The following is a 20,288-nucleotide window of genomic DNA, read 5'->3' on the forward strand; positions in this document are numbered from 1 at the left end:
CGTCAAAAGAATGGTGGGGTGGGTTACAACTCTCCGTCACAATTTTTCAATAAACGTTATCATAGAGAGTTATAATTATTCTTATTTTAAAATTGTATGTCAGCATATTTTCAGAACCCATGAATTAATGTTAACTTATATAAAATGTGTAAAACAGCTGACAACAGCAATAAAAACATTTTTGAAATTAATCATATGAAATTTGACATTTTAAGATATTTATTCCTATTACATGAAAAGTGAGGTACAAAGAAATCTCCTTCAAAGTAGATGATGATAAGGTCAGTGAAATAATCTGAGTGGACAGGCATGGAAATGTGTGTGCTACAAAGAAGGTAAGCATCTTGTCCTGTTCTCTTTCAATGTTTAAAAGAGTTTAAAAGACTTTAAAAAGTGAGTTTTCCTAAGCAAGTATCTTTAACACCAAACACTTTTTTGAGAGTAAAACTATGAAATTTCATACTGCAATGATTGCCCAACAACCATGCGATAGACTGAATAATAACATCCCTCTATACTCGGCAAACTAATCCTCATACCCTGGGAATAAGTCACAATATAAGATAAAATGGCTTTTCTAGATGTGATTGAATTAAGGATCTTGAGATGAAGAAATTATCCTGGATTATGCAGGTGGGCCCAACTATGTAATCACAGGGTCCTTATAAGAGGAAGGCAGGAGAGAAGGCGATATGGTGATGAAAGCAGAGAGTGGACTCATGTGCTTTGAAAGTAGAGGAAGGACCACAAGCCCAGGACTATGGAAGCTGGACAAGAGCAAGGAAATGGATTCTTCCTTCTGAACCTCCAGAAGGAACCGGCCCTGCTGACACCTTGACTTCAGCCAAGTGAAACTGAACTTGGGCTTCTGACCTCCACAACTGCGAGGAAATAAGTGTGTGTTGTTGTTTCAAGGCACTAAGTGTGTGGTAAGTCATTGGAGTGGCGATGTGTGGGAATTACCAGCTACTCAAAGGCAGGGGAACCAGTGACTCAGAGCTGGTCAGCTTCAGAGCTGCAGACCAGAAAACGGGTTTTCTCTGCGAAGTGCTCTTTCTCTACGCGAGGATAGAGGGCAGGAAATACAATAAGTTATATTTAAAAATTGTTTCTAGCTAGTTCATAGTCTATTTGACTTGTCAGAGTTGGGGTAGATTTTTAAAAAGTCCTAAAGGAGAGAACCTGGAAGTATTTTTGATACCAGATTGCTCTAAAGCCCCTCTTCCTTACTACCACTGGATACTGGAGCACTTTATACAACTTAAAGGATTTTAACTTCTGCTCAGATGTGGGAAATGGCCAAGAAAAATCATCTAAAAGTACTTGAAATGGTTGAATCAAGGAGAAGGAAGTATATTTCTTTAAATCTTGCTCTAACTACTGTTAGCAGGGTCTTCATCATTGCCGTTGTTGTTCTCACGATCATCATGTCAAAGTAAGTCTGCATTTGCTGCCTGCTTCCTCTGCCCCAGGCGTCTGCTAAACCCTTACATTCCTTCTCTTTCAGCACTCACAACAATGCCACAAGGTGGGGGTCCCCCCCCTCAACCCCGCCCTGTCACATTGCAGATGGGAAGAAAACATCTTAGAGAACTTAGGTAACTTGCTCATTTTCACATAACTATTAAGTGACACAGCTGAGACTTGATCTGCGTGAAACCAAAGGGTAATGCTTCATTTTGGTGAGTTCCGTTTTCCATACAGAAGAAAGAAAGCATTCCGAGGCAGTGCGGATTGCACAGACCGCGGTCACCCTGTCACACTCTTGCAATTAAACTGTAAACCCATAGGCTTGGAAAACTCGATCCTGAGAACCCAAACTGAAAAATAATGCCCACAGATATCTACTGGCTATTATACAAGTAAAAGCAGTAATGGAAAAATACATTTTCATTTATTTACTTCTAACTGGTGAAGTAATGACTCTGGCAACAAGAAAAATCATGCCATTTCTGAGCAAGTCACCCCTAGAAAAACAGTTTTATAGGAGAAACAAAACTCTTTTGTGTTAATTTTTAAGTTAAAATTATTAATTTTATGGCTGTTTCTCATGGAGAATCATTTTTCCACTGAGAGCTGGAGGAAGCCTCACTTTTAGTCATTTGATAACTGGTCATTTGACATTGTTTTGGGGTGTGACCAGTGCTAGTGTTAACTCCTAAGAGATGAGAGGACATAAATCCTAATTCTGTCGCTAGGACACTGAATGTTTCAAATTAAGTCACTGGACCTCTCAGGTCCTTGTTCCTACATGAGAGACAGCAAGGGCTGATATTTCTTCTTGGCAATGGGAAGAAGTACAAAGCATCACTACTTGCTAAAAGACTTAGCTTGTCCGTACTTAAAATTTTTATTTAATTTTGATTAATTTTATTTTTTAAAAAAATAATCTAGAAAAATTTCCAGTTACTGGTTATTGTTTAAACCAATTTGGTACAAAATAAAATGATTTAGATTTTTTAATGATGAGCCAGTTTATTAACTCTGTAATTTATGGATTCCTGTTTAAAGTTCAGCTAAACTCCAGTAAGTTGATAAAAATATGAGGAACCGATCATTTTTCTTTTATGGTAGAGAAAAGTCCCTTTCAAATTAAAAAAAAGAAGAAGAAAGCTTGGGTTCCCATGCCACTGCCTATTACTTAAGAAAATTTCTTACAGTTTTATTATAGAACTCTAGTTCTAAAACTCTAGTATAAGAGAAAAAAGTTATCAGAATTTTATAACCAGAGGGATAAAATTATAATTTAAAGTAGAAATTTCAAAAACTAAATAAAGTGTGATCCAGAATTACTAAGACAGTTATATCTTAGCCTATATCGTTTACATTTTTAAAGGTTTCTGAATTTTCTAAATTTTACGTCTTTTTCATCACCAGAAAAAGGTAACTAATAAACAAAAGGTAGACTTAATGAGTAGAAAACACATTTAAAGAAATAATCACTTGATTTTCTAATTTTATTTTTTTCCTCTTTATGGGGGCTGAGGGGATCCCAAGAGCTTTAGTATGTCACATGACTGAGTAAAATTTGGGTGTAGAGGAGTTCCGCTGATGTTTTTAGTCCGAAACACCTCATAGAAACCAGAATAGAGAAATGGAGACACCACTGGCTTGATCTTTGGTTGGGGTTTGAAACAGCAGTAACAGCAGCTATAAACCCCATGCTAAGTGTCTCGGCAGTTGGGGGCTGGGGAATGTTAACTTGATCTTAGCACCTGACTGCTCCAAATGCCAAGTTCCAATTTGAAGAGGAAAAACTGGGTGTCTGAGATATGGTGAGGCAAACAATGGACTCCCTGGTTAAAAAATTTTACTCTTGGTTCCTCCATTGTGCTCCTGAGTTAATCATTTGTTTGGTTGTTTCATAGTATACGTTATGACTTAGAAACCAAGAACCAAGGCAGTATTCCACTGAACTTACTTTTTCTGTAAGTGTCTCCACAATTAAGCAGATTGGTGCAACAGCTTTTTCCATTACTTGGTTCAACACCAACCTAACTTATAGGGTCACACATTGAAAAAATAACTGTGAAACTATTCCACAAAAAGAAAGATGATTTCTATCTAAGCCAATTCTAATAAACCCAAAATACTAATGTTTCTGTGCTTATGCTTATTTGTTGTTGGGAACCTCCCTGCCTGGTATCAGAAGCTATAACCCCCACCAAGGCTAAGGCTGAGGGAATGACCTTGGACCATAAGCCACCAAGGAGACAAAAGCTTATCTCCCTGGCAGGAGCGCTGCTTCTGCTCCTTTTACTTCACCCTGCCTGGTCCCCAGTGCATGATTGGTTAGCCAATGATGGGTAAGATTCCCCAAGGGGGGAACAATCTAAGACAGGCACGATCACGTGGGAGGCCCCCAAGGAAGGACTTTGGGGGCTACAGCAAAAGGGGGTGATAGACCCTTGTCCCTCAGCTTTGACATAGCCCGAGTCCTCATTGTCTGCAAGAAAATCTCCTAATCTCTTGGCTGCCTTAGTTCCCTTGCTCCACCTAAGCCTGAAACAATGACAGAAGGTGGTGCAGCCCTGTGCTGGAAAGTGTGGGTTCCCTGGGTGATCAGGCCTAAGAAAGAATATGTAAATTCCTGTGAAACCTTTGTTTAGAATGCTCTCAGTTGAATGATAAGGGTCCAGGGAAGAAGTAAGTTTGTTCCTCAAAGTTTTACAGCTCTTTGACCCTGACTCAAAATAGGCCCTCAGACTTCCTTGTCATCTATTGTTTGTTCCTTACTTCCTGGCAATGAGTAAGGAGCTTTACCTGAATTCTTATACAAACGAACCCAATAAAAGCCTGCTCGGGCGGGAGAACGAGGCGTTCTCCCTTAGGGGCGCTCTCCCCTAGGGAGGGTGGCCATGGCACTCCCCACTAGAGAGAGTGGTCATTCCGTTCCTACTTCCCCACAGGACCTGGTTGTCTCTGTGTATGTTTTTCTAGTGTTTCGACGAGCCATCTGCAGTGTTCCGAGGTCACTGCCAGTCAGTGATCGCGTCAGTTTGTGAAATTTGCCTACCTTCCAAGCTGGTCCCCTAGCCACCCTCCAAAGAATGATGCGATCATTCCACCAACTGCAAAGCTGGACACAGACAGGGACCAGTACATGGTGACGAGGCCAGAAGATGTCACAGGCTCTTCTTCAGCCAAGGGGGTTGGTGTTGGAGTTAGGAAGTGTGGTTTGGTAGGCAGTCCCTCTGTACTGTCAATAGCATCATTGTTGATAGCCTTTTGGTCATCCAGTGGCATATCCAAAACATATCTATAATGGGCTATTATTACCTGAGGAAATAAAATTAAAAAATAACTCCAACATTTCAAACATTTTACATATTTTTGTTTTTTCTTTTTAGAAAATTTTAATTTAAATATTTTATTGTTTATGCTATTATAGTTGTGTCAGTTATTTTCCCTTTGCTCCCCTCTACCCAGCCCGCCCCCCACTCCCACAGCCCTCCCCCACACTGTTGTTCACGTCGTGGGTCACACATACACGTTCTGTGACTAATCCCTTCATCTTCTCTCAGCCAGTCCCCCCGCCCCTCCCCTCCCCTCTTACAGCTGTCAGTCTGCTCCATGTTTCTATGCCTCTGGTTCTATGTTGCCTGTTAGTTTTTTTTCTTTAAAGTACTTGTTAGGTGTTTAAACAGGATTGTCTCAACTATGTGCCTTCCACACATACAAACACTTGTAGATTTATTTATAGTTGACCATATCCTATAAAACGGAGGTCACAGATTCTGGTGCCAACAGGAAGCAAGCAGGAACAAATAAACGAGGAGAACCTTGATGACAGGACTGAAATGCCTTCTTTACTGTTGAGGGTGTAACAGCGAGTGAGCAGGACCGTGGCACTGGACGGAATTCATCCCCTCTGAAGGAGGAAGCTGCAAACCTGAGACTAGTGTTGATGACCTTTCATTTTTAAAAAGAAGTTGGAAATATGGGTTTTTATGTAAAAATTTTCAAATTGTAAGTGTCTACTATTCAAAGTGAAAATATTCTGCAGGCTAAAAAGATACATTTCCACACCAGTGTTACCCTTACACAACAGGATTTAAATTGACTTATGTAAATATTGTAATGGAAACATAAAAGTGATATTTAAAAAATTTGGGAAAGATGAGACCTGAAATAGGGTCATTTTACAAAATTCAAACACTAGGTGCTATATCCTTGCTAGAAGTGAACTATAATTTAGCAATCAAACTTCCTAGCAGCTGATGGGTAGGGAGAAAAATGGTCATATTTGCTGATGAATTCCAAAGATTAAAAATACTCAGTGGCCCCCAGAAGATGTTGAGACCTACGGCTCCTCATCGAGTTCAGTGTGTAATAGAATGAACAATATTCAAAACTAAACTTCACGGAGCCATACTTTATAATGTGTTTCAGTAGAGGCAAAGATCATATGAAAGTATGATGGAGAAAAGGCACATCCTTCAGGCTCTCTTCCCGAGAGCCTGTCATTTCTCTCAACGGCGACTTGGTCATTATTCAGCAGCCGTGAATAAGGCCGTCAGGGAGGACCTTTGACAAGGACCTGGAATGCAGCTGCCCTACTGCCCTAGGCTGCCAGTGGTGGGTGAAGGACTACTTGGGAAAGTCAGCTGAGTGAGGGGAAGAATTGACATCCTCTTATGATAAAAGAAGTTGGACCAAGACATTTCCCTCAGTCAAAGGTCACACTTTATAGATAATGTACTCGGACATAGAAAAGCAGCTGTAAGGAAAATACCCAAAATGTTCTCAGCAGTCTGCTCCATGTGATAGAATAATTACAGGTGATTTTTTCCTAATACTTTCTGCAACAGGCATGTGTAGTTTTTCATAATCATAGAAAATGTGATTTATACATACCTTAAAACAATCCTAAATGTCATTCTGCTAATAAAAAGAAATGGACCTGACTATTATAATGTAACAGTGTTTAAAGAAAGGGGTTACAGGGAAGGCACTAAGCCCAATTCCCCTGAAGGGTAATTACCGCCTTCAGGTCTGGACCTAGGACTGTGATCGAAGGAGAGGAAGCCTTAGATTAAGTTTCCCTCTAAGACTAGAAAGGGTGCTTTAAATGAGGATTTGAAACAGTCTTCCACAAAAAGAGGCCCTGCCAATTACAGTGATATTGAGCCAAATTTCAGAAAACCTGCTAAACTGGCACATGTTGCCATCACCCACAAAAAAAGATATCCCCTCCCCCAGTGTTATTTCCTAAATCTCCCAGCCTCAGCGAGGTCTGCCAGTCATGAGACACATGGCACTTGACCAGAGCATAGCTGTTGGTCCAAGGAGCAACTCAATTCAGGGGATGAACTGACTGGTGAGCACGCATTTCACATGCTCACCCCTTGTGAGATCTTACATTTTCCTTGGAGTCTAATGTTGGAAAAGAAGCAGATAAAAATATGATTGATTTGCAGAAGGTGCCCAACAGAAGTCTGTATTTTCATCTTTGCCAGCCTCCCCCACTCCCACCAGCTCTCATTTTCTCTTTCTCCTTCACTAAACACTTGATTGAACTTCTTTATACCCATCATTTGTGCTTGGCCTTGGTGATAGGAAGAGGAACAAGACATCAATCCCATACTAAGTGACCTGACAGTGTGAATTAGGGCAGTGGGACTCAAGTCCTGGCTCCTCCCACTCAATTTTAGGCTGTGAGAGCTGAGAAAAATGACATCTCTCTCCTGTCTATTCACTGGGTACCAGAGTAGGGATGCATAAAATAAATGAGAAAAATGATGGAAATTATTTGATACTTTTAAAAATACCCATCCAAATGGTCATCATGGGGAAAATCCATGTATTGTGGAACTTCTTGACAATTATTTAAGTTTTGTATTATTTTACTTCAAAGCACCCGTAGAAGACAGGAATGCAGAGGACTAGAATCTCTTCTAGTGTTAATGCTCCTAAAGGTTTTAATGTGGCCTAGAAATGAGTGTAGGACTATTGGGAGGGTCAAACTGGGGAGATCATATGTTAAAACTCTTTATGCACAGTGAGTTGGTATTCAATAGATGTTTGTGCACAGAATGAAACATACCCTTCTAGAGTTTCCTCCCGTTCCCTGGCATTGACCTTAGTATACAGCTGAGAGGTCTGAATGATGCTGCCATAAGCTATTAACTTTTAAAAAAATATCCTAAGGCACAAGGTAATCTGGTTAAAGGTGTTTTTTTTTTCTTGTGGGTTTAGCAAAAAGCAAAGATCAATAATTATTTATTGCTCTTTATATTCTTCTGAAGATTATGAAGTGAAGAGGAGTCAAAGCCAAGTTACAGGCTCTGGAACCATGCGCACTATCCCTGACAGAAGGCTGGGATGACCCCATGTTCCCCGCATGGGCACACTTTATTTCTTCACATGAGAAACAGATATCTTTCTGATATTGACAGAAATTTCCAGAAAGAGGTTTGAATTGTGCATGTATCACTTGCCTGTTGAGGGGCATTGATCACACCAAGGTCATATCCAAACTGGAAGGAACCCAGCACGGCAGTGAGGACAGTGAAAACCAAGGTCCCGGTGATCTGTAGGGAATGAAACACAGGGCCGGGAAATGCCAGGCAAGTCAGTCACCCATCTCCCATCATGCCACAGCTCGGACTTCTGACAGGCTCCACGGTCTGGTTCTCATGCCTTGATACTCACAGTGAGCCCTATGCCCCTGGCAGAGTCATTTATACCAGAATGGGAGAGCCATTCATTACTTCTCTTACACTGCTGAAGATGAAAAGAGTTGGTACTCTTCTTCCAGGGCTGGAATCAAAAATGTGTGTGTGTGTGTGTGTGTGTGTGTGTACAGGATCCGGCACAAATAACACCCCTTTTTATTACAAAATCATGAACAGGTAATTCTGTAACATAAAAATATCACACTCAAGCACACCATATGATATTTCAGGTGAAATGTTCAAATTAAAACTGTAAGTTATTTCATCCATATTATTACCCTGTCAGCCACATTCAAGCAGGCCTTACTTCTGCCGGACCCTGTATATATGTACTTGATTCAAAATCAGAATCGAGAACTAGAATCATTACTAACTGAAGGAAACTAAGACAAAAACATTTACATCATGGAGAGAAAGGAAATAAGGCACCAATAACAAAGAGACAGGGAGCTCCTGGACGTGGCTACGGTACAAAACTACCTCAGAACTTATACAAGGGGCTCGACCAGTCTTTGTAATGGTCCACATCATTATCCAGGTAGTACGTTCAGGATTTTCCTCTAGTTGAGCCTAGAGTTGTGGGTCCAGGGATATTATTTTCCCTGCAACTCCCTGTAGCTACAAAAACAAATAAAAATGTAGAAAGGGGCAGAACATTTATCCTTTTCAACACATAATTGCACATCTAACCATTTAAGAGAAATCATATCATGCACACAGAGTCACGTATAAGGATATCTGATGCAGCATTGTGTGTGTGTGTGTTTGTATGTGACAGCAAAAATTATGGAAAGAACCTAAGGTCATTCAGTGAGAAATGGTCAAACAGATGCAAATACATCACAATATATATACATCAGATACATACAACATGCCATGCAGCAGTTAAAAAGAATAATGTGATCGTGTACTGACATCGTTAATGACAAAGGAAGTTGTGTACTGTCATTAACGTTTTTCAAAGGCTTAAATCTGAGTAATCTTTGATTTATGCATGTTGTATACAATTCATAGAATATACATTTTTCTCATTTTAGAGTTTTTTTTAATTGAAAAACTGAAGGTATATCAAATAAAACCAATTTCCAGGGGGGGAAACATCAAAATCCACAATAGCAGAACCAGACAATATATTCTTTTAATTGGAAAAATTCTAGGTGCTTCCTAATTGACCTTTTGATACAAAATGACCTATTAAATTTGCAGTTTGTGGTTTTTGGTGTTGAGGTCCACAGAACAAACTAGGAAATGTTTCAACCTTGAGCTGAATTCCATGAGGGGTTCTTTGGCTTTTGAATTGGTTATTTTCTTGCCTAACAGGTAGTAGCAGCAACAGCACCCACCTCTGGGCAGCTTCTTTCCTGGCATGATAAGCCTATAGAACCACCCCAGCTTCATCCACCTCGGAGCAGAAGGACTCAGAGGACTCCAGTGCATGCAGTTGCTGCAGTGGTGCATCTCTGGCAGCATTCCTGCAATCTTTCTGGCCAGGTTTGAATGCATGGTTTGGGTAAGTGGGAACAAACATTCTCCCATCATCTGCTTCTGTTCCTGGAAGGGTGCTGGGGCCAGCATGGAGGTAGTCAGGCACTCCTGCCCCTGTATATGAACTGCAGGCTGCTGCAAAATGGAATGGTAGGGTGAAGGCTGTGGACACCAGAGGCGTACTTGTACGGTGCAATAGCCCAAGGGGCAGCAGCAGCCACAGGAGCACGAGATGGTAAGTAATGCACAGCTGTGTTAACACCTCCAGACTGGCAATTGTCAGTCAGCTCTTGTTGGGCACCACCAGCCCCACCAAAGTCCATAGCCAAGTGGTCCAGGCACTCAGAACCAACTTTCTGAGCAGAAGTAGGGAGGCCACGAGAGGCCTGAGCATTACAGTTGGAGCCAGAGGGTAAGGAGTTGGATGAGGCCCAGACTGGCGTATAGCACTAGGCATTCCTTGGAAGCTGTGAGGCCTCCACCTTGCTGCCAGCATGGATTAGGCCTCATCTATGCCAACTGGTTAAGTGTGTAATACAGAGGTCTTCCCTGAGTCTATGGAACTGCTGGCACAAAGCAGCCGCCAGCTACAGGCTGGAACTGATTTAAGATGGCATTGGCAGGCAGTGCTCTCATTCCAGCCAACCACTGCATATACTGGTTGGTCAGGGAAGCCTTTCACTCTTCCTTCCTCTGAGTCAGAGAGACATACAGTGGCTTGGAGCCCACGGTGCATCTTCATCTCAGTGACTGCTTTGGTTGCCTCTTCAGCAGATGAGAAGCATTACTTAGCACTGGTGATGGTTCTGAAAGGAGAAAACTCTTAACTTATCATCAGTGGTGTCATCCAGGTTCTTATTGTAAGGATCTACCCTTGATATTGACTAATTCTCTCTTGTTTCAGCTGTTCAAATATCTGTTTTAATTCAGTCTACCATTCTATTTTTCTTCTGTGCATGGCTACAAAAATGACCTTCCCACTGATTTCTTTTCCATTCATCTCTTCCATGCCTTATTGGCATCCTTGTGTTTTTCATAACTCACAGAGCCAAAGCCTTTGCACTTCCCACTGGGATCTCTCATCACCTTGACACTGAGGGTCTTACCAAACTGACTAAACAGCACCTCTAGATTCTCATCATCCGTTCTTCCCCAAAGTCTGATATACCCACTGGTGAACTCCTTGGCTTTGGCTTCAGGTCAGCTTCCCATTCTCTTAGAGACTTGAATCTGCTCAGGAACACTTTGTAGTCATCGAGGAGCATGGCATTCACCTTCTGGGCCTTGTCTGCAGCCCCTTGGGTACAGTAGTGAACAAAGGTGTAACCCTCAGAACCATTCTTCTCACACACCACCTTGCAGGACAGAATGTTTCCAAAAGTGGAAAAAGCATCATAAAGTGCCTTGTTATCTATAGATTGTCTAGGCTCTTGATTACAATGTTTCTCACCCCAGATTTTCTCAAAGAGGGGTCCTTCTGAGACCAAACGATGTGGATTGGCTTTCCCTTAGTCACATCCAAGTTCACGGTATCCAAGGCCTGCTCAGCACCAGCCAGCTTTTGGAAGTTGGCCTAGGCAGAACCAAGGCAGTGGCTGCTGATCCTTTTGCAGCAGACCCTGATGGACAGCACAGGCCCTGCCGGGCTGAACCTTTCTTATGACATGGCCTTGGTGCCATCCAAGTGCAGGCCACCCACATAGAGGGAGGCCATGGGGTCACGACTGGCGGCAGCCTTCATCTCCCTGGTCTCGCCACCCTGAAGCTAGCCAGGAGGGCTTCTCACAGGCACCGCACGGGACAACTGGGCTCTTCAGGGAGCCCCGGCCTGCGCCCACGCTGTGGCTCGCAGGTGGCAGAGTGACACTGCAGAGAAGCTGGAGTTGGCTCCAAAGCAGGAGGGACAGAGAATTCCTGGACGTGTTGTTCAAGACTGCAAGACTGCAGACAAAAGGCAAAAGCAACACAGCTGTCCCCGAGAGTTTGTCATTTTCGGCCGTCCTGGTCTGAAGCTCCACATTTCAAAAACAGACTTATTAAAATGGAGACTTCCCTCCAAATTATAAAAATTCTTAAAGAGGCAACCAAATGGTGCCCACTCGGCCCCTGGGACACACATTTCTCTCTCTCTATAGGCCTCGGGATCCTGGCGGTTTACCGTTACAGCAGCCAGGAAAGAGGGATACAAAATATTTGTGGGTTCCGACTGGCCAGCTGCAAAGGGCAGCGCGGATGCGTGGTTGGTGGGGAGGCCAGTGCTGGGGCTTCCACGCAGTGCAGACGGGCTGCCGGAGCGTAGGTGTGCGGACGCGGGCCGCTCACCCCCTGACCTCCAGGCGGGACCGACTGACGCCCAGGTGCAGCGGCGGCGGTGGTGGCATTGGGTGGGCGCAGGCCAGCTGGAAGCGTACGAAATGACTTTCCCAGGGTTTTCCAGAAAAGATTAGCCTTTTCTTTCTCTTTTTGTTTATTTTTTTTTTTTTTTTAAGTTTTAAAGAGCTTTTGGGTTTTAAAAAGACTTTATCTCTTTTTTTCTTTAGGCTGCTGGGCCCAAAAGTGGCAGAAGGCTGCAGCCACCGGGGTGGAGAGAATTATAGAATATTTTCTTGAAAAACAAAAGAGAGGATGATGTTTGAGGAGAAAAGTGAGATTGCAGAAGAGGAGTAAGGGAGTATTTTTTCTTTTATTTATATTATTAGACATTTAATAAGGAAACGATTTCATGTATAATTACATAATTTAAAATTTTTAAATAACATAGAATACAGTTATCGCAACATGAATTCCAGTTTCCATTTGGATACTTAGCAGGTATGTGACCCAAACCATTTCCCCAATAGGAGCTTCAGTTTTTATCTATATTGGGGGATAATTGTAAATTCTCCTACCCTGGTATAAAAATAGCTAATGAACCAGTACCCTTCATTGCCCAATCAGTCTGGAGATCAGAAATGTTGGGTCATCAACCAAATGTTATTACAGAACCACCGTGAGGGCCCTGGGAGTTAGTCCAGAGGCTCTAAAACCAGACTCTACTTGGAGAGCAAGTAATATGCTTGGCTCCCTGGCCTCAGCCCAGACCTGCTACTGACCTGGAATTCTGGGGTGACAGTGGGGTGGAGTTCTGTAGGTTTGCTCCTTCTCTTTCCACTACTTCAGAATCTATTACACATGGCACCTAGTGGACTTTCCCTCCCAGAAACCTCTTTTTCTGAAAGGACTTCAAAGCTGACCCCTAATATGACTATATGGAGTATGAATACACACACACACATACACACAAAGAAGGATATGTCATGTAATACACATGATCTATTTATTAGATATGAATCATATGCATGTATACATATATTTAAACATAATTATTAACACAATGATTATAAATAAATTTAAAAATACATTATATGTAAAATGTACAGATGTACACATGCTTTCACTCACACAATATGAGGTTTGATGTGCATATTATCCTCTAAAATGTAACTAGACATCTACAACTCAGTGGTTCAGGCAGCCAAAGTTAAGATGGGATTCCATTCACGTGGTTGGTAGTTTCTCTTTAAATCCTTTTTCCCCTTCAGCTCCTTCCTGGGAGAGGGAATTTCATCCCATTTGCAGGTAGTGACCATCATCAACAGGGAGGAGGCCTTGGGGACACCTCAAGGGAGCTTTAACTCCCTTCCCTGATAATACCCATCACTGGGTTGGGGACAATCTGATTAGGTGCAACGCAAACACAACTTCAGGGCCTAACAACAGTGAACATGCCTGTTGGACGCTTGTTCACTGCTGTAAGTGTATTATCTCATTCACCCATGTTAGTTTTCTCCTGCTGCTGCTGCTACAAACCACCATCAAGACAGTAGCTCAACTACCACAAATTAGTTCTTGTATAGTTCTAGTAGGTTAGAAGGTGGTGCGAGTCTCACCAGACTAAAATCAAGGTGTGGGAAGGCTGTGCTGTTTTCCAGAGGCTGTGGGGGAAATTCACGTTGATGGTATAACTTAGTTCCTCATGGGTGTGGAACCAGGGGCTGTGTTTCTGTGCTGACTGAAAAGCAAGGGCCATTCCCAGCTCTAGAGGCCACCACATCCCTTCGCTAGTGGCACCCTTCCTCCATCTTCATAGCCAGAAATGGGGAGGTTGGCTCCTCACATTGCATCTCTCTGACCCTGACCACGGCCAGGAAAGTTCTCCCCTTTAAGGAATTCATGGGATTTGATTTGGCCCATGTGGATAATCCAGGAGAATCTCCCCATTTCAAGGTCTATAACCTCAATGACATTTATAAGTCATATAACCTGTGAATTAAAGTCATAAAAGCCTCTGACTATGTTCCCTTTTGCTGTATAAGGTAACATATTCACAGGTTTGGGGGATGAGGTTGTAGGCATTTTTGGAGGACCATTATTCTGCCTATCACACCATTCATTACGGCACCATTAATATCCTTACTTTAGAGATAACTAGACTAGGTTAAGCCAGTAACTTGTAGAATAACGATTTGCCCCCAAAATGGGTATAGTATTCCCTAATGCATAGTATTATTATACCGACAAAATAAGATACATAATGTGGTCTTCCTAGAAATAGTGAAAGGGCTATAAAACAATGACCTCTTTAATCACATCATTGTCATCTCATTCATCCTTCTTGCCAAACAACCACCTGTCAACTTTTCATGCATCACCAATAGTTTTCACAACAGTACTGTAAAGTACATGAAATTCTTGCCATCTTACAGGCGAGGCAACCAGGACTCAGAGATTAAGTGGGATGTCCAACACACACAGGCAATAAGTAAGTAACAGGTATTCTGCTGGAATTGGAGCTCTGAGTGGATATTGTTAAATTTTCACTGTTAAACAAAACAGCAGATTTTCAGCAGCTATAGGAAGAAGTTTATACTCTTTCCTCTAAATCACATGCCCCCAAATGCCAACCCAAAGGTGGTCTTGCACCAACCCTTGGAAAAAGTCAGGGGCCTATCAAGCTATAGGATTTTCAAGCTGAAAGAGACCTTAGAGACCAATGGATTCTAGCCAAATCTCTTCATTTTTCAAGTGAAGAAGCTGAGTCCAAATCCTTTGTTTGAGTCACACAGTGATTACTGAGCACATCCAGAGTGAGGGCCCAGTCTTCTGACCCTTCCTCTCCTGCTTACCCCACTTCTTTCCAAGTCTGGGTGGATTTACAAAGCTGAAACATTGTGCTTTACATCCATTCTCATTCCTTCTAGGTTCCATTATTAGGCAAGTCCTCAGTTTTCAGACAGATTCCTACAACATAATTTCTAGCCCCCCTGCCAAAGGGAATTCAATGATAGCTCTACATGAAGCCTGAGCATCTGCTGTGTACCTACAGCGTGGTCAGCATGTGATCTTCTGTTTTGCAGCATCTTCCAAACTTCAGTTACTTGAGCACTACCTTCATGATTTTTGCCAAATTTACATACCATCTGGGTAGTTCTTTACTTAATATTTATCTTTACATTATTTTCAAAGTTCTAACTGCTTTAGCTTTATCCTGGGCTATAGTAGAAAATCATGATGTCCTAATTATTCTTTAAATATGTATTATATAAATATACAACTGTTAACTTTAAAATGTTTGTCATCTGAGTCTCTCATTTAACTACTCTCTGATTGCAAAGAACTATTATAATCCTGAATATTCTATATTCTATCCTTATGTTATATCCCGATCTATTCTCATTTTATCACAATCTAAAGGAACCCAAGCTCAGTTAAATAACTTAATCCTGGCATCAGGGCAGAGAAGCAGCAACACCACACCTCGAAGCCAGTGCGTGCACCCAGCCTTGTCACTTACTGACATAAGAAAACGCTCAGTAGAGTCATTCTCACCAGGTCAGAGTTAAGAGATGCTCCACTTTAAGAGGGGCACCGATTTCCTGTTGCATGATTGTGTATAGGGGTGGGTGCATTCAGTGGGGGGACACTTAGAAGGGAGCAACGGTACTATCCCCCTTTTATTTTGAAAAGTCTTATACGTATCTACAGAGAAGTTGAAAGAGTAGTGCCGTGAGCACTCCGTTCACCTTCGCCTCTGCTGACCGATGGGCAATACCACAGTCCGTTAACTCTCACTGTGCACTTGTGTGTACGTTGTTGTTGCTGTGTCTGCCTCATTTCAAAACAAGGTGAAGATACTTGTGTCACTTCACTCCCAAACACCCCAGCATGTACTCACTGAGAATAAAGACATTCGCCTACATAATTATAATGCCATTACCATATCAAATGAAGTACTAGGTATACAAATATTATCTAATATGCAGCCCATTTTCAAAATTTCCCAGCTGTGCCCATATGTCCTTTAGAGCTGTTTTCCTCCTCTGTCCGTGACCTACAAGCACTTGTTGCATTCAGTTGTCAGTTCTCAGTTTCCTTTAATCTAGAACAGTCCTAGCTCTGGGTTTTCATACATTGACATTTCTGAAGATTTCATGCCAGTTTTCATGATTAGTTAGATCCAGGTTAATCTGCCTTTTTTTTTAAACACATTCCTTAGTAATATGGTCATGCAGAATCATTTCAGAAGAAGTTACACAGACTAGTCAGAATACAGAGCAAATACCCTTAAAATCCTAGTTACTGAATAAGAAATATGACTTTTTAGCACCAATATGAAACTGGCAAGAGAAGTAGCTTTGATGTGTGGTTAGCTACACCGAACATCCCCCAAATCCTCCATATGCTCACTGACTTGAAAACTTCATCTATTCATTTTCTCAAAGACGATGTAAAATGAATACAATACCGCTTTACCTGATCTGTCATTTTCTGGTGTCAGAGTCCTCCTGTTAATCCAGGTCCTGTAGTGAGTGGAGCACATGCAGCCAGCTGGCTCCTGCCTGTGTCTCTCCAGCTTCCCAAGATCGGTTATAGTTTAGAGGAGGAGGAGCAAGGCAAGTAAAGAGTGGACTTAAAGTCCAAGTCTGAGTGGATGTTGAATATTGATGAGACTAATCAATACATGCTTTGACTCAGAGACTTGTTGCATTACCTTTGTTCCTCCAGGAAAAAAAAAAAAACAGGAGTAGGTCCTTTAGGCATAAGTTTACAAACCAGAGGTGGTCACATTTTAGGTGTAACAGTCTCCGGGGACAGGTAAAAAAGCAGATGAGACCTGCTGGGCTGCCACGCCGTGTTTTGGAGACAGCAGACAGAGACAGGGGCACGGGAGGTGCACTGCACTCTGCCTAGCAGATCACCGGTGCTGTGGTGTTTGTGCTTCAGATCTGGGCTGTGCGGCCAGAGGCTCTTGTAGGCTTGAGTGGTTACACAAGTGAGCTTTGGAGAGCTATGAACATGGGTTTGAATCTCAACATTTTACTACTGGTGGTGTGACCTTAAGCCAGTGGCTCGTTGTGACTGTTCTATGCTTTAGTTTGAGAATAACAGAACACATACTTTGTTTCGTTGGGTGGAGTAAATGTCATATGTGAAAGTGTTTAAGCATAGTACATATCCTAGGTGCTCTGCAAATAGTGGTGTCATTGTGTTACTATTGTGATTATTGGTTCCCTGTATGTCCGGAGGCACTTGGAGGCAATAGTGTAGAGTTCTCAAATAAATCTGTTCATATTGCTTGAGCTCGTGCCCTTCTGTGTACCCTCTGTGATATCCAATTCCTTCTGAGGGCCCTGGCAACATCGAAATTGACTGAGCTTGAACTGTGGTTGGTGCTTAGTGTCACGGGTCCCACTGAGGCTCAACTGGAACCATTCCCGTTAGAGGAAATGTCATTGAGAGTTGCAAAATTGAGGGGTTGTTATGGAGAAACAGAAGATAACATAAAGAAGAGGTAAAGGAAATTCAGATTTCATCTGCTTTTTATTTTGCCACCCTCTTTTCATTTCTGTCACCCCTGAGTAAATATTTCAATTCAAACCATAACCTTTTATTGAGCCCAGCACAGTTCCAGGCTCAGACACGCTTGAGATAAATAAGATGCTTTGAAGCTCCTAATGTATAAGCAGAAACTAACATAAACGCAAACACAATACAGTAATTCTTTGTAGAAAAACATCGTTAACAACGATAGTTAATCTTTATTGAGCTCTTGTTTGTGCCAGGTGCTGCTTCAGCATGTCTCATGGATTAACCTGTGCAATCATAACCTGAGGCGTTCTGTGCTGCCGAGCCTGGCTTTGGGAGGGCAGCCTTGAAACCAGAGCTGCAGAAGCCCAGGTAGCCATTCTGATGCTTTCCATCCAGTTTGGGCTGCTGATACAATGCTTTTCCAGTGACATGACACCGTAGGAGTCTTTGTGTGACTAAAATGATAGCTACCTCTGTTCTTTGAACTTTCCTTTGAGAGAGAGAGAGAGAGAGAGAGGAGAGAGAGAGGGAGAAAGAGAGAGAGAGAAGAGAGAGAGGGAGGGGAGAGAGAGAGAGAGAGAGAGAGAGAGGGAGAGCGAGAGGGAGAAAGAGAGAGAGAGAGAGAGCGCTGGCCTTGAGAGGTCTGCTGCACACTTGGGTGTAGTCGCCTTTTGCATCCTGCCCACTCAGCAACCCTGGACAGGACACAGGAACTGTAGCTTCCTCCTCGCGATAGCCAAGGGCCTCTGTGCTCCACTCAGAAATGAGGAACCTCTGACCCTTTAGGGATGGGCTGAAATCTTATCCGAGGTGGGAGGGGGAGAAAATTCAGTCCCAGTGATTTTGCTTGTGGATTATTTAGGGCTTGGGGGAACTGATAATTCCATTCCATTCAGGAGAGTTCGCTTTAGCACCCACCCCAGGAGCTGTGGTCCCACTGCACCTATGCATTTTTTTTTTGGTTTCCCTGCCATGCGTAATTAAAGTCAGGGTTTTTTCTGCACTTTGCTGTTGGGGTGAGGGCCACTCAATGAGGTGTGCCAGTGCCCAGAATTGCCCAGAGATCCCAGCTGGGTGGGATGAAACCAGTACTGTGTGATTGTTCTTTCCCTTCAGGTCACATTCTGATTACTTTTGCATTTAATTTAATCTTTATAGGAGATACCAACAGCTCTAGGTGGGAGTTCGCAAGGGAAGAAAACAGCGCCCCTCATTTTTTCATGACTATCTTTCCCTTTCAGCAAAATGAGAGTTTAGTTTATTGCTATAAACGGGAAGCAAGGAAATCAGCTATCTCAGCATGTGGCATTCCTCTCTGGTCAGGTGTGGGGAAGTGCAAAGGCTTCTCTGAGTCACCACATTGAACAGGAGTGCAAGTGTGGGAGAGTCCCAGTCCCTGAAGAAGGCCAGTGTATTTTAGGATTTTCGAATCCAACTTGTCCCCCGTGTAGCCTGCCTCTCACCTTCCCCACAGGTACCTCCCTGGTTCAAGCCACCAGCGTTTCCTGTGTGTGATACACAGCTTCTTGGCTTCCCTGCCCCCAGTTCTTGTCTTAGAGTCTCTTTGACAGAGCAGCCAACATTGATTTAAAAATTAAACGCCGACCATTACACCCCTTGGCTTAAAGTCTCCAAAGGCTTCCCAGTCACTCTTGGAAGGATACCCACATTCGTCACCATGGCCTGAAGAGATCAGTGTGAGGTAGTCCTCCCTGACTCTGAGACCTCTCTCCTACTACTGGCCTCCTCCTCCTCTGGGCTCGGCTACGCTGGACTCACCACTCAGTTACCGTGTGCCAGGCTCAGCACCTTTGTCTTGGGTGGGCCTCTGCCTAGAGCGCGGCACCCCAGATTCACAAGCGGCTGGTTCCTCTATTTCGGATGACTAAGAGACACTCCAAGCAGGCTCTTAACTAAGGTAGATACCGCCTAAACCTTGCAACTCCTTATCAGGCCTGATACTCTGCCTTATTTTCTTTATAGCACTTATATTTGACATTTAATTATTCACTACCGTTTTATTATTAAAATATATGTGAATTATTAATAAATTAATTAAAATTTAAATCAAATGTTTACTTATTTGCTAAGCATTAATGTATTAAATTTTATTACTTGCTGTTATTATGTTATTTACTTGTCCATTATTATTTGGTCTGACTTTTCCCACCAACCTAAGGTCCATGAATGCAGAGACTTTGCTCATCTTGTTATCCCTAGTGATTGTGTGTCTGGACACAGTAGATCCTCAATAAATATTTGTTTAATAAACAAAGGCAATTCAGAAAGGGTTGCCACATGCTTTGTTGCAATGGGAAAGGAGGTGCCTTAGGCTGGCATTGGGACATTTATTGATTTAACATTCACAAAATGCAGTACTTACAGAACATTTTACTAGGTACCAGTTGCAACCTCTGCCTCCTAAAGGCTAATGGCTAATTCTCTGTCCATTGGAATATTCTCTTCTCCCCTGAAACATTTTCTTTTCTTGGTCACATGACAACCTGATCACTTGAACTTAAGGGTCTTAGGTTTAAGTAAGCCAACGAGCACTAAAGCCTGAGCTTTGATATAACAGACTCTCGAGACAGGGTTTGGTAAAGAGTAGACAATTCTCAGATGGTAGTGTACATGTGCACTGGGTGGAGCAAAGTGTGGAAGGGGGAAAAAGAAGGTGACTAAAAGGAGTAAAGTCCGGGTCTGCAGGAAGGTCGGCTGAGGCTGGCATGTTCTTCTTGGATGATGCTGTGGAGCCAGAACCGGCCTCTTGGACTTCCC

At 42.6% G+C, this 20,288-nt stretch overlaps 1 protein-coding gene, 1 long non-coding RNA gene and 1 pseudogene across 4 annotated transcripts in view; 1 reads left to right on the top strand and 2 right to left on the bottom strand.

The window, feature by feature from the left end:
* The window catches only part of SLC2A2 (solute carrier family 2 member 2), a 39,911-nt gene extending 23,319 nt beyond the window's left edge, over nucleotides 1–16,592 (bottom strand). For 2 of the 3 annotated variants that reach the window (XM_036017689.1, XM_028534447.2), the window contains exons 1-3: nucleotides 16,455–16,592; nucleotides 7,941–8,033; nucleotides 4,517–4,779 (exon numbers count right to left, since the gene is read on the bottom strand). In XM_036017689.1, coding sequence (XP_035873582.1) covers nucleotides 4,517–4,779; nucleotides 7,941–8,033; nucleotides 16,455–16,466 — 368 coding nt within the window. In that variant the 5' untranslated portion in view covers nucleotides 16,467–16,592. Of the gene's footprint in view, nucleotides 1–4,516; nucleotides 4,780–7,940; nucleotides 8,036–16,454 lie in introns of all 3 variants that reach the window. The other variant, XM_036017688.1, reaches the window with a different exon arrangement.
* On the top strand, nucleotides 791–8,010 carry LOC118498809. Its single transcript, XR_004901276.1, has 2 exons — nucleotides 791–929; nucleotides 7,899–8,010. It is a non-coding gene; the product is annotated as an uncharacterized LOC118498809 (long non-coding RNA).
* On the bottom strand, nucleotides 8,438–11,928 carry LOC114490646 (annotated as a pseudogene).
* Nucleotides 16,593–20,288: the final 3,696 nt, after the last annotated feature.

This window comes from Phyllostomus discolor, chromosome 2 (assembly GCF_004126475.2).
Source record: "Phyllostomus discolor isolate MPI-MPIP mPhyDis1 chromosome 2, mPhyDis1.pri.v3, whole genome shotgun sequence".
Taxonomy (NCBI): domain Eukaryota; kingdom Metazoa; phylum Chordata; class Mammalia; order Chiroptera; family Phyllostomidae; genus Phyllostomus; species Phyllostomus discolor.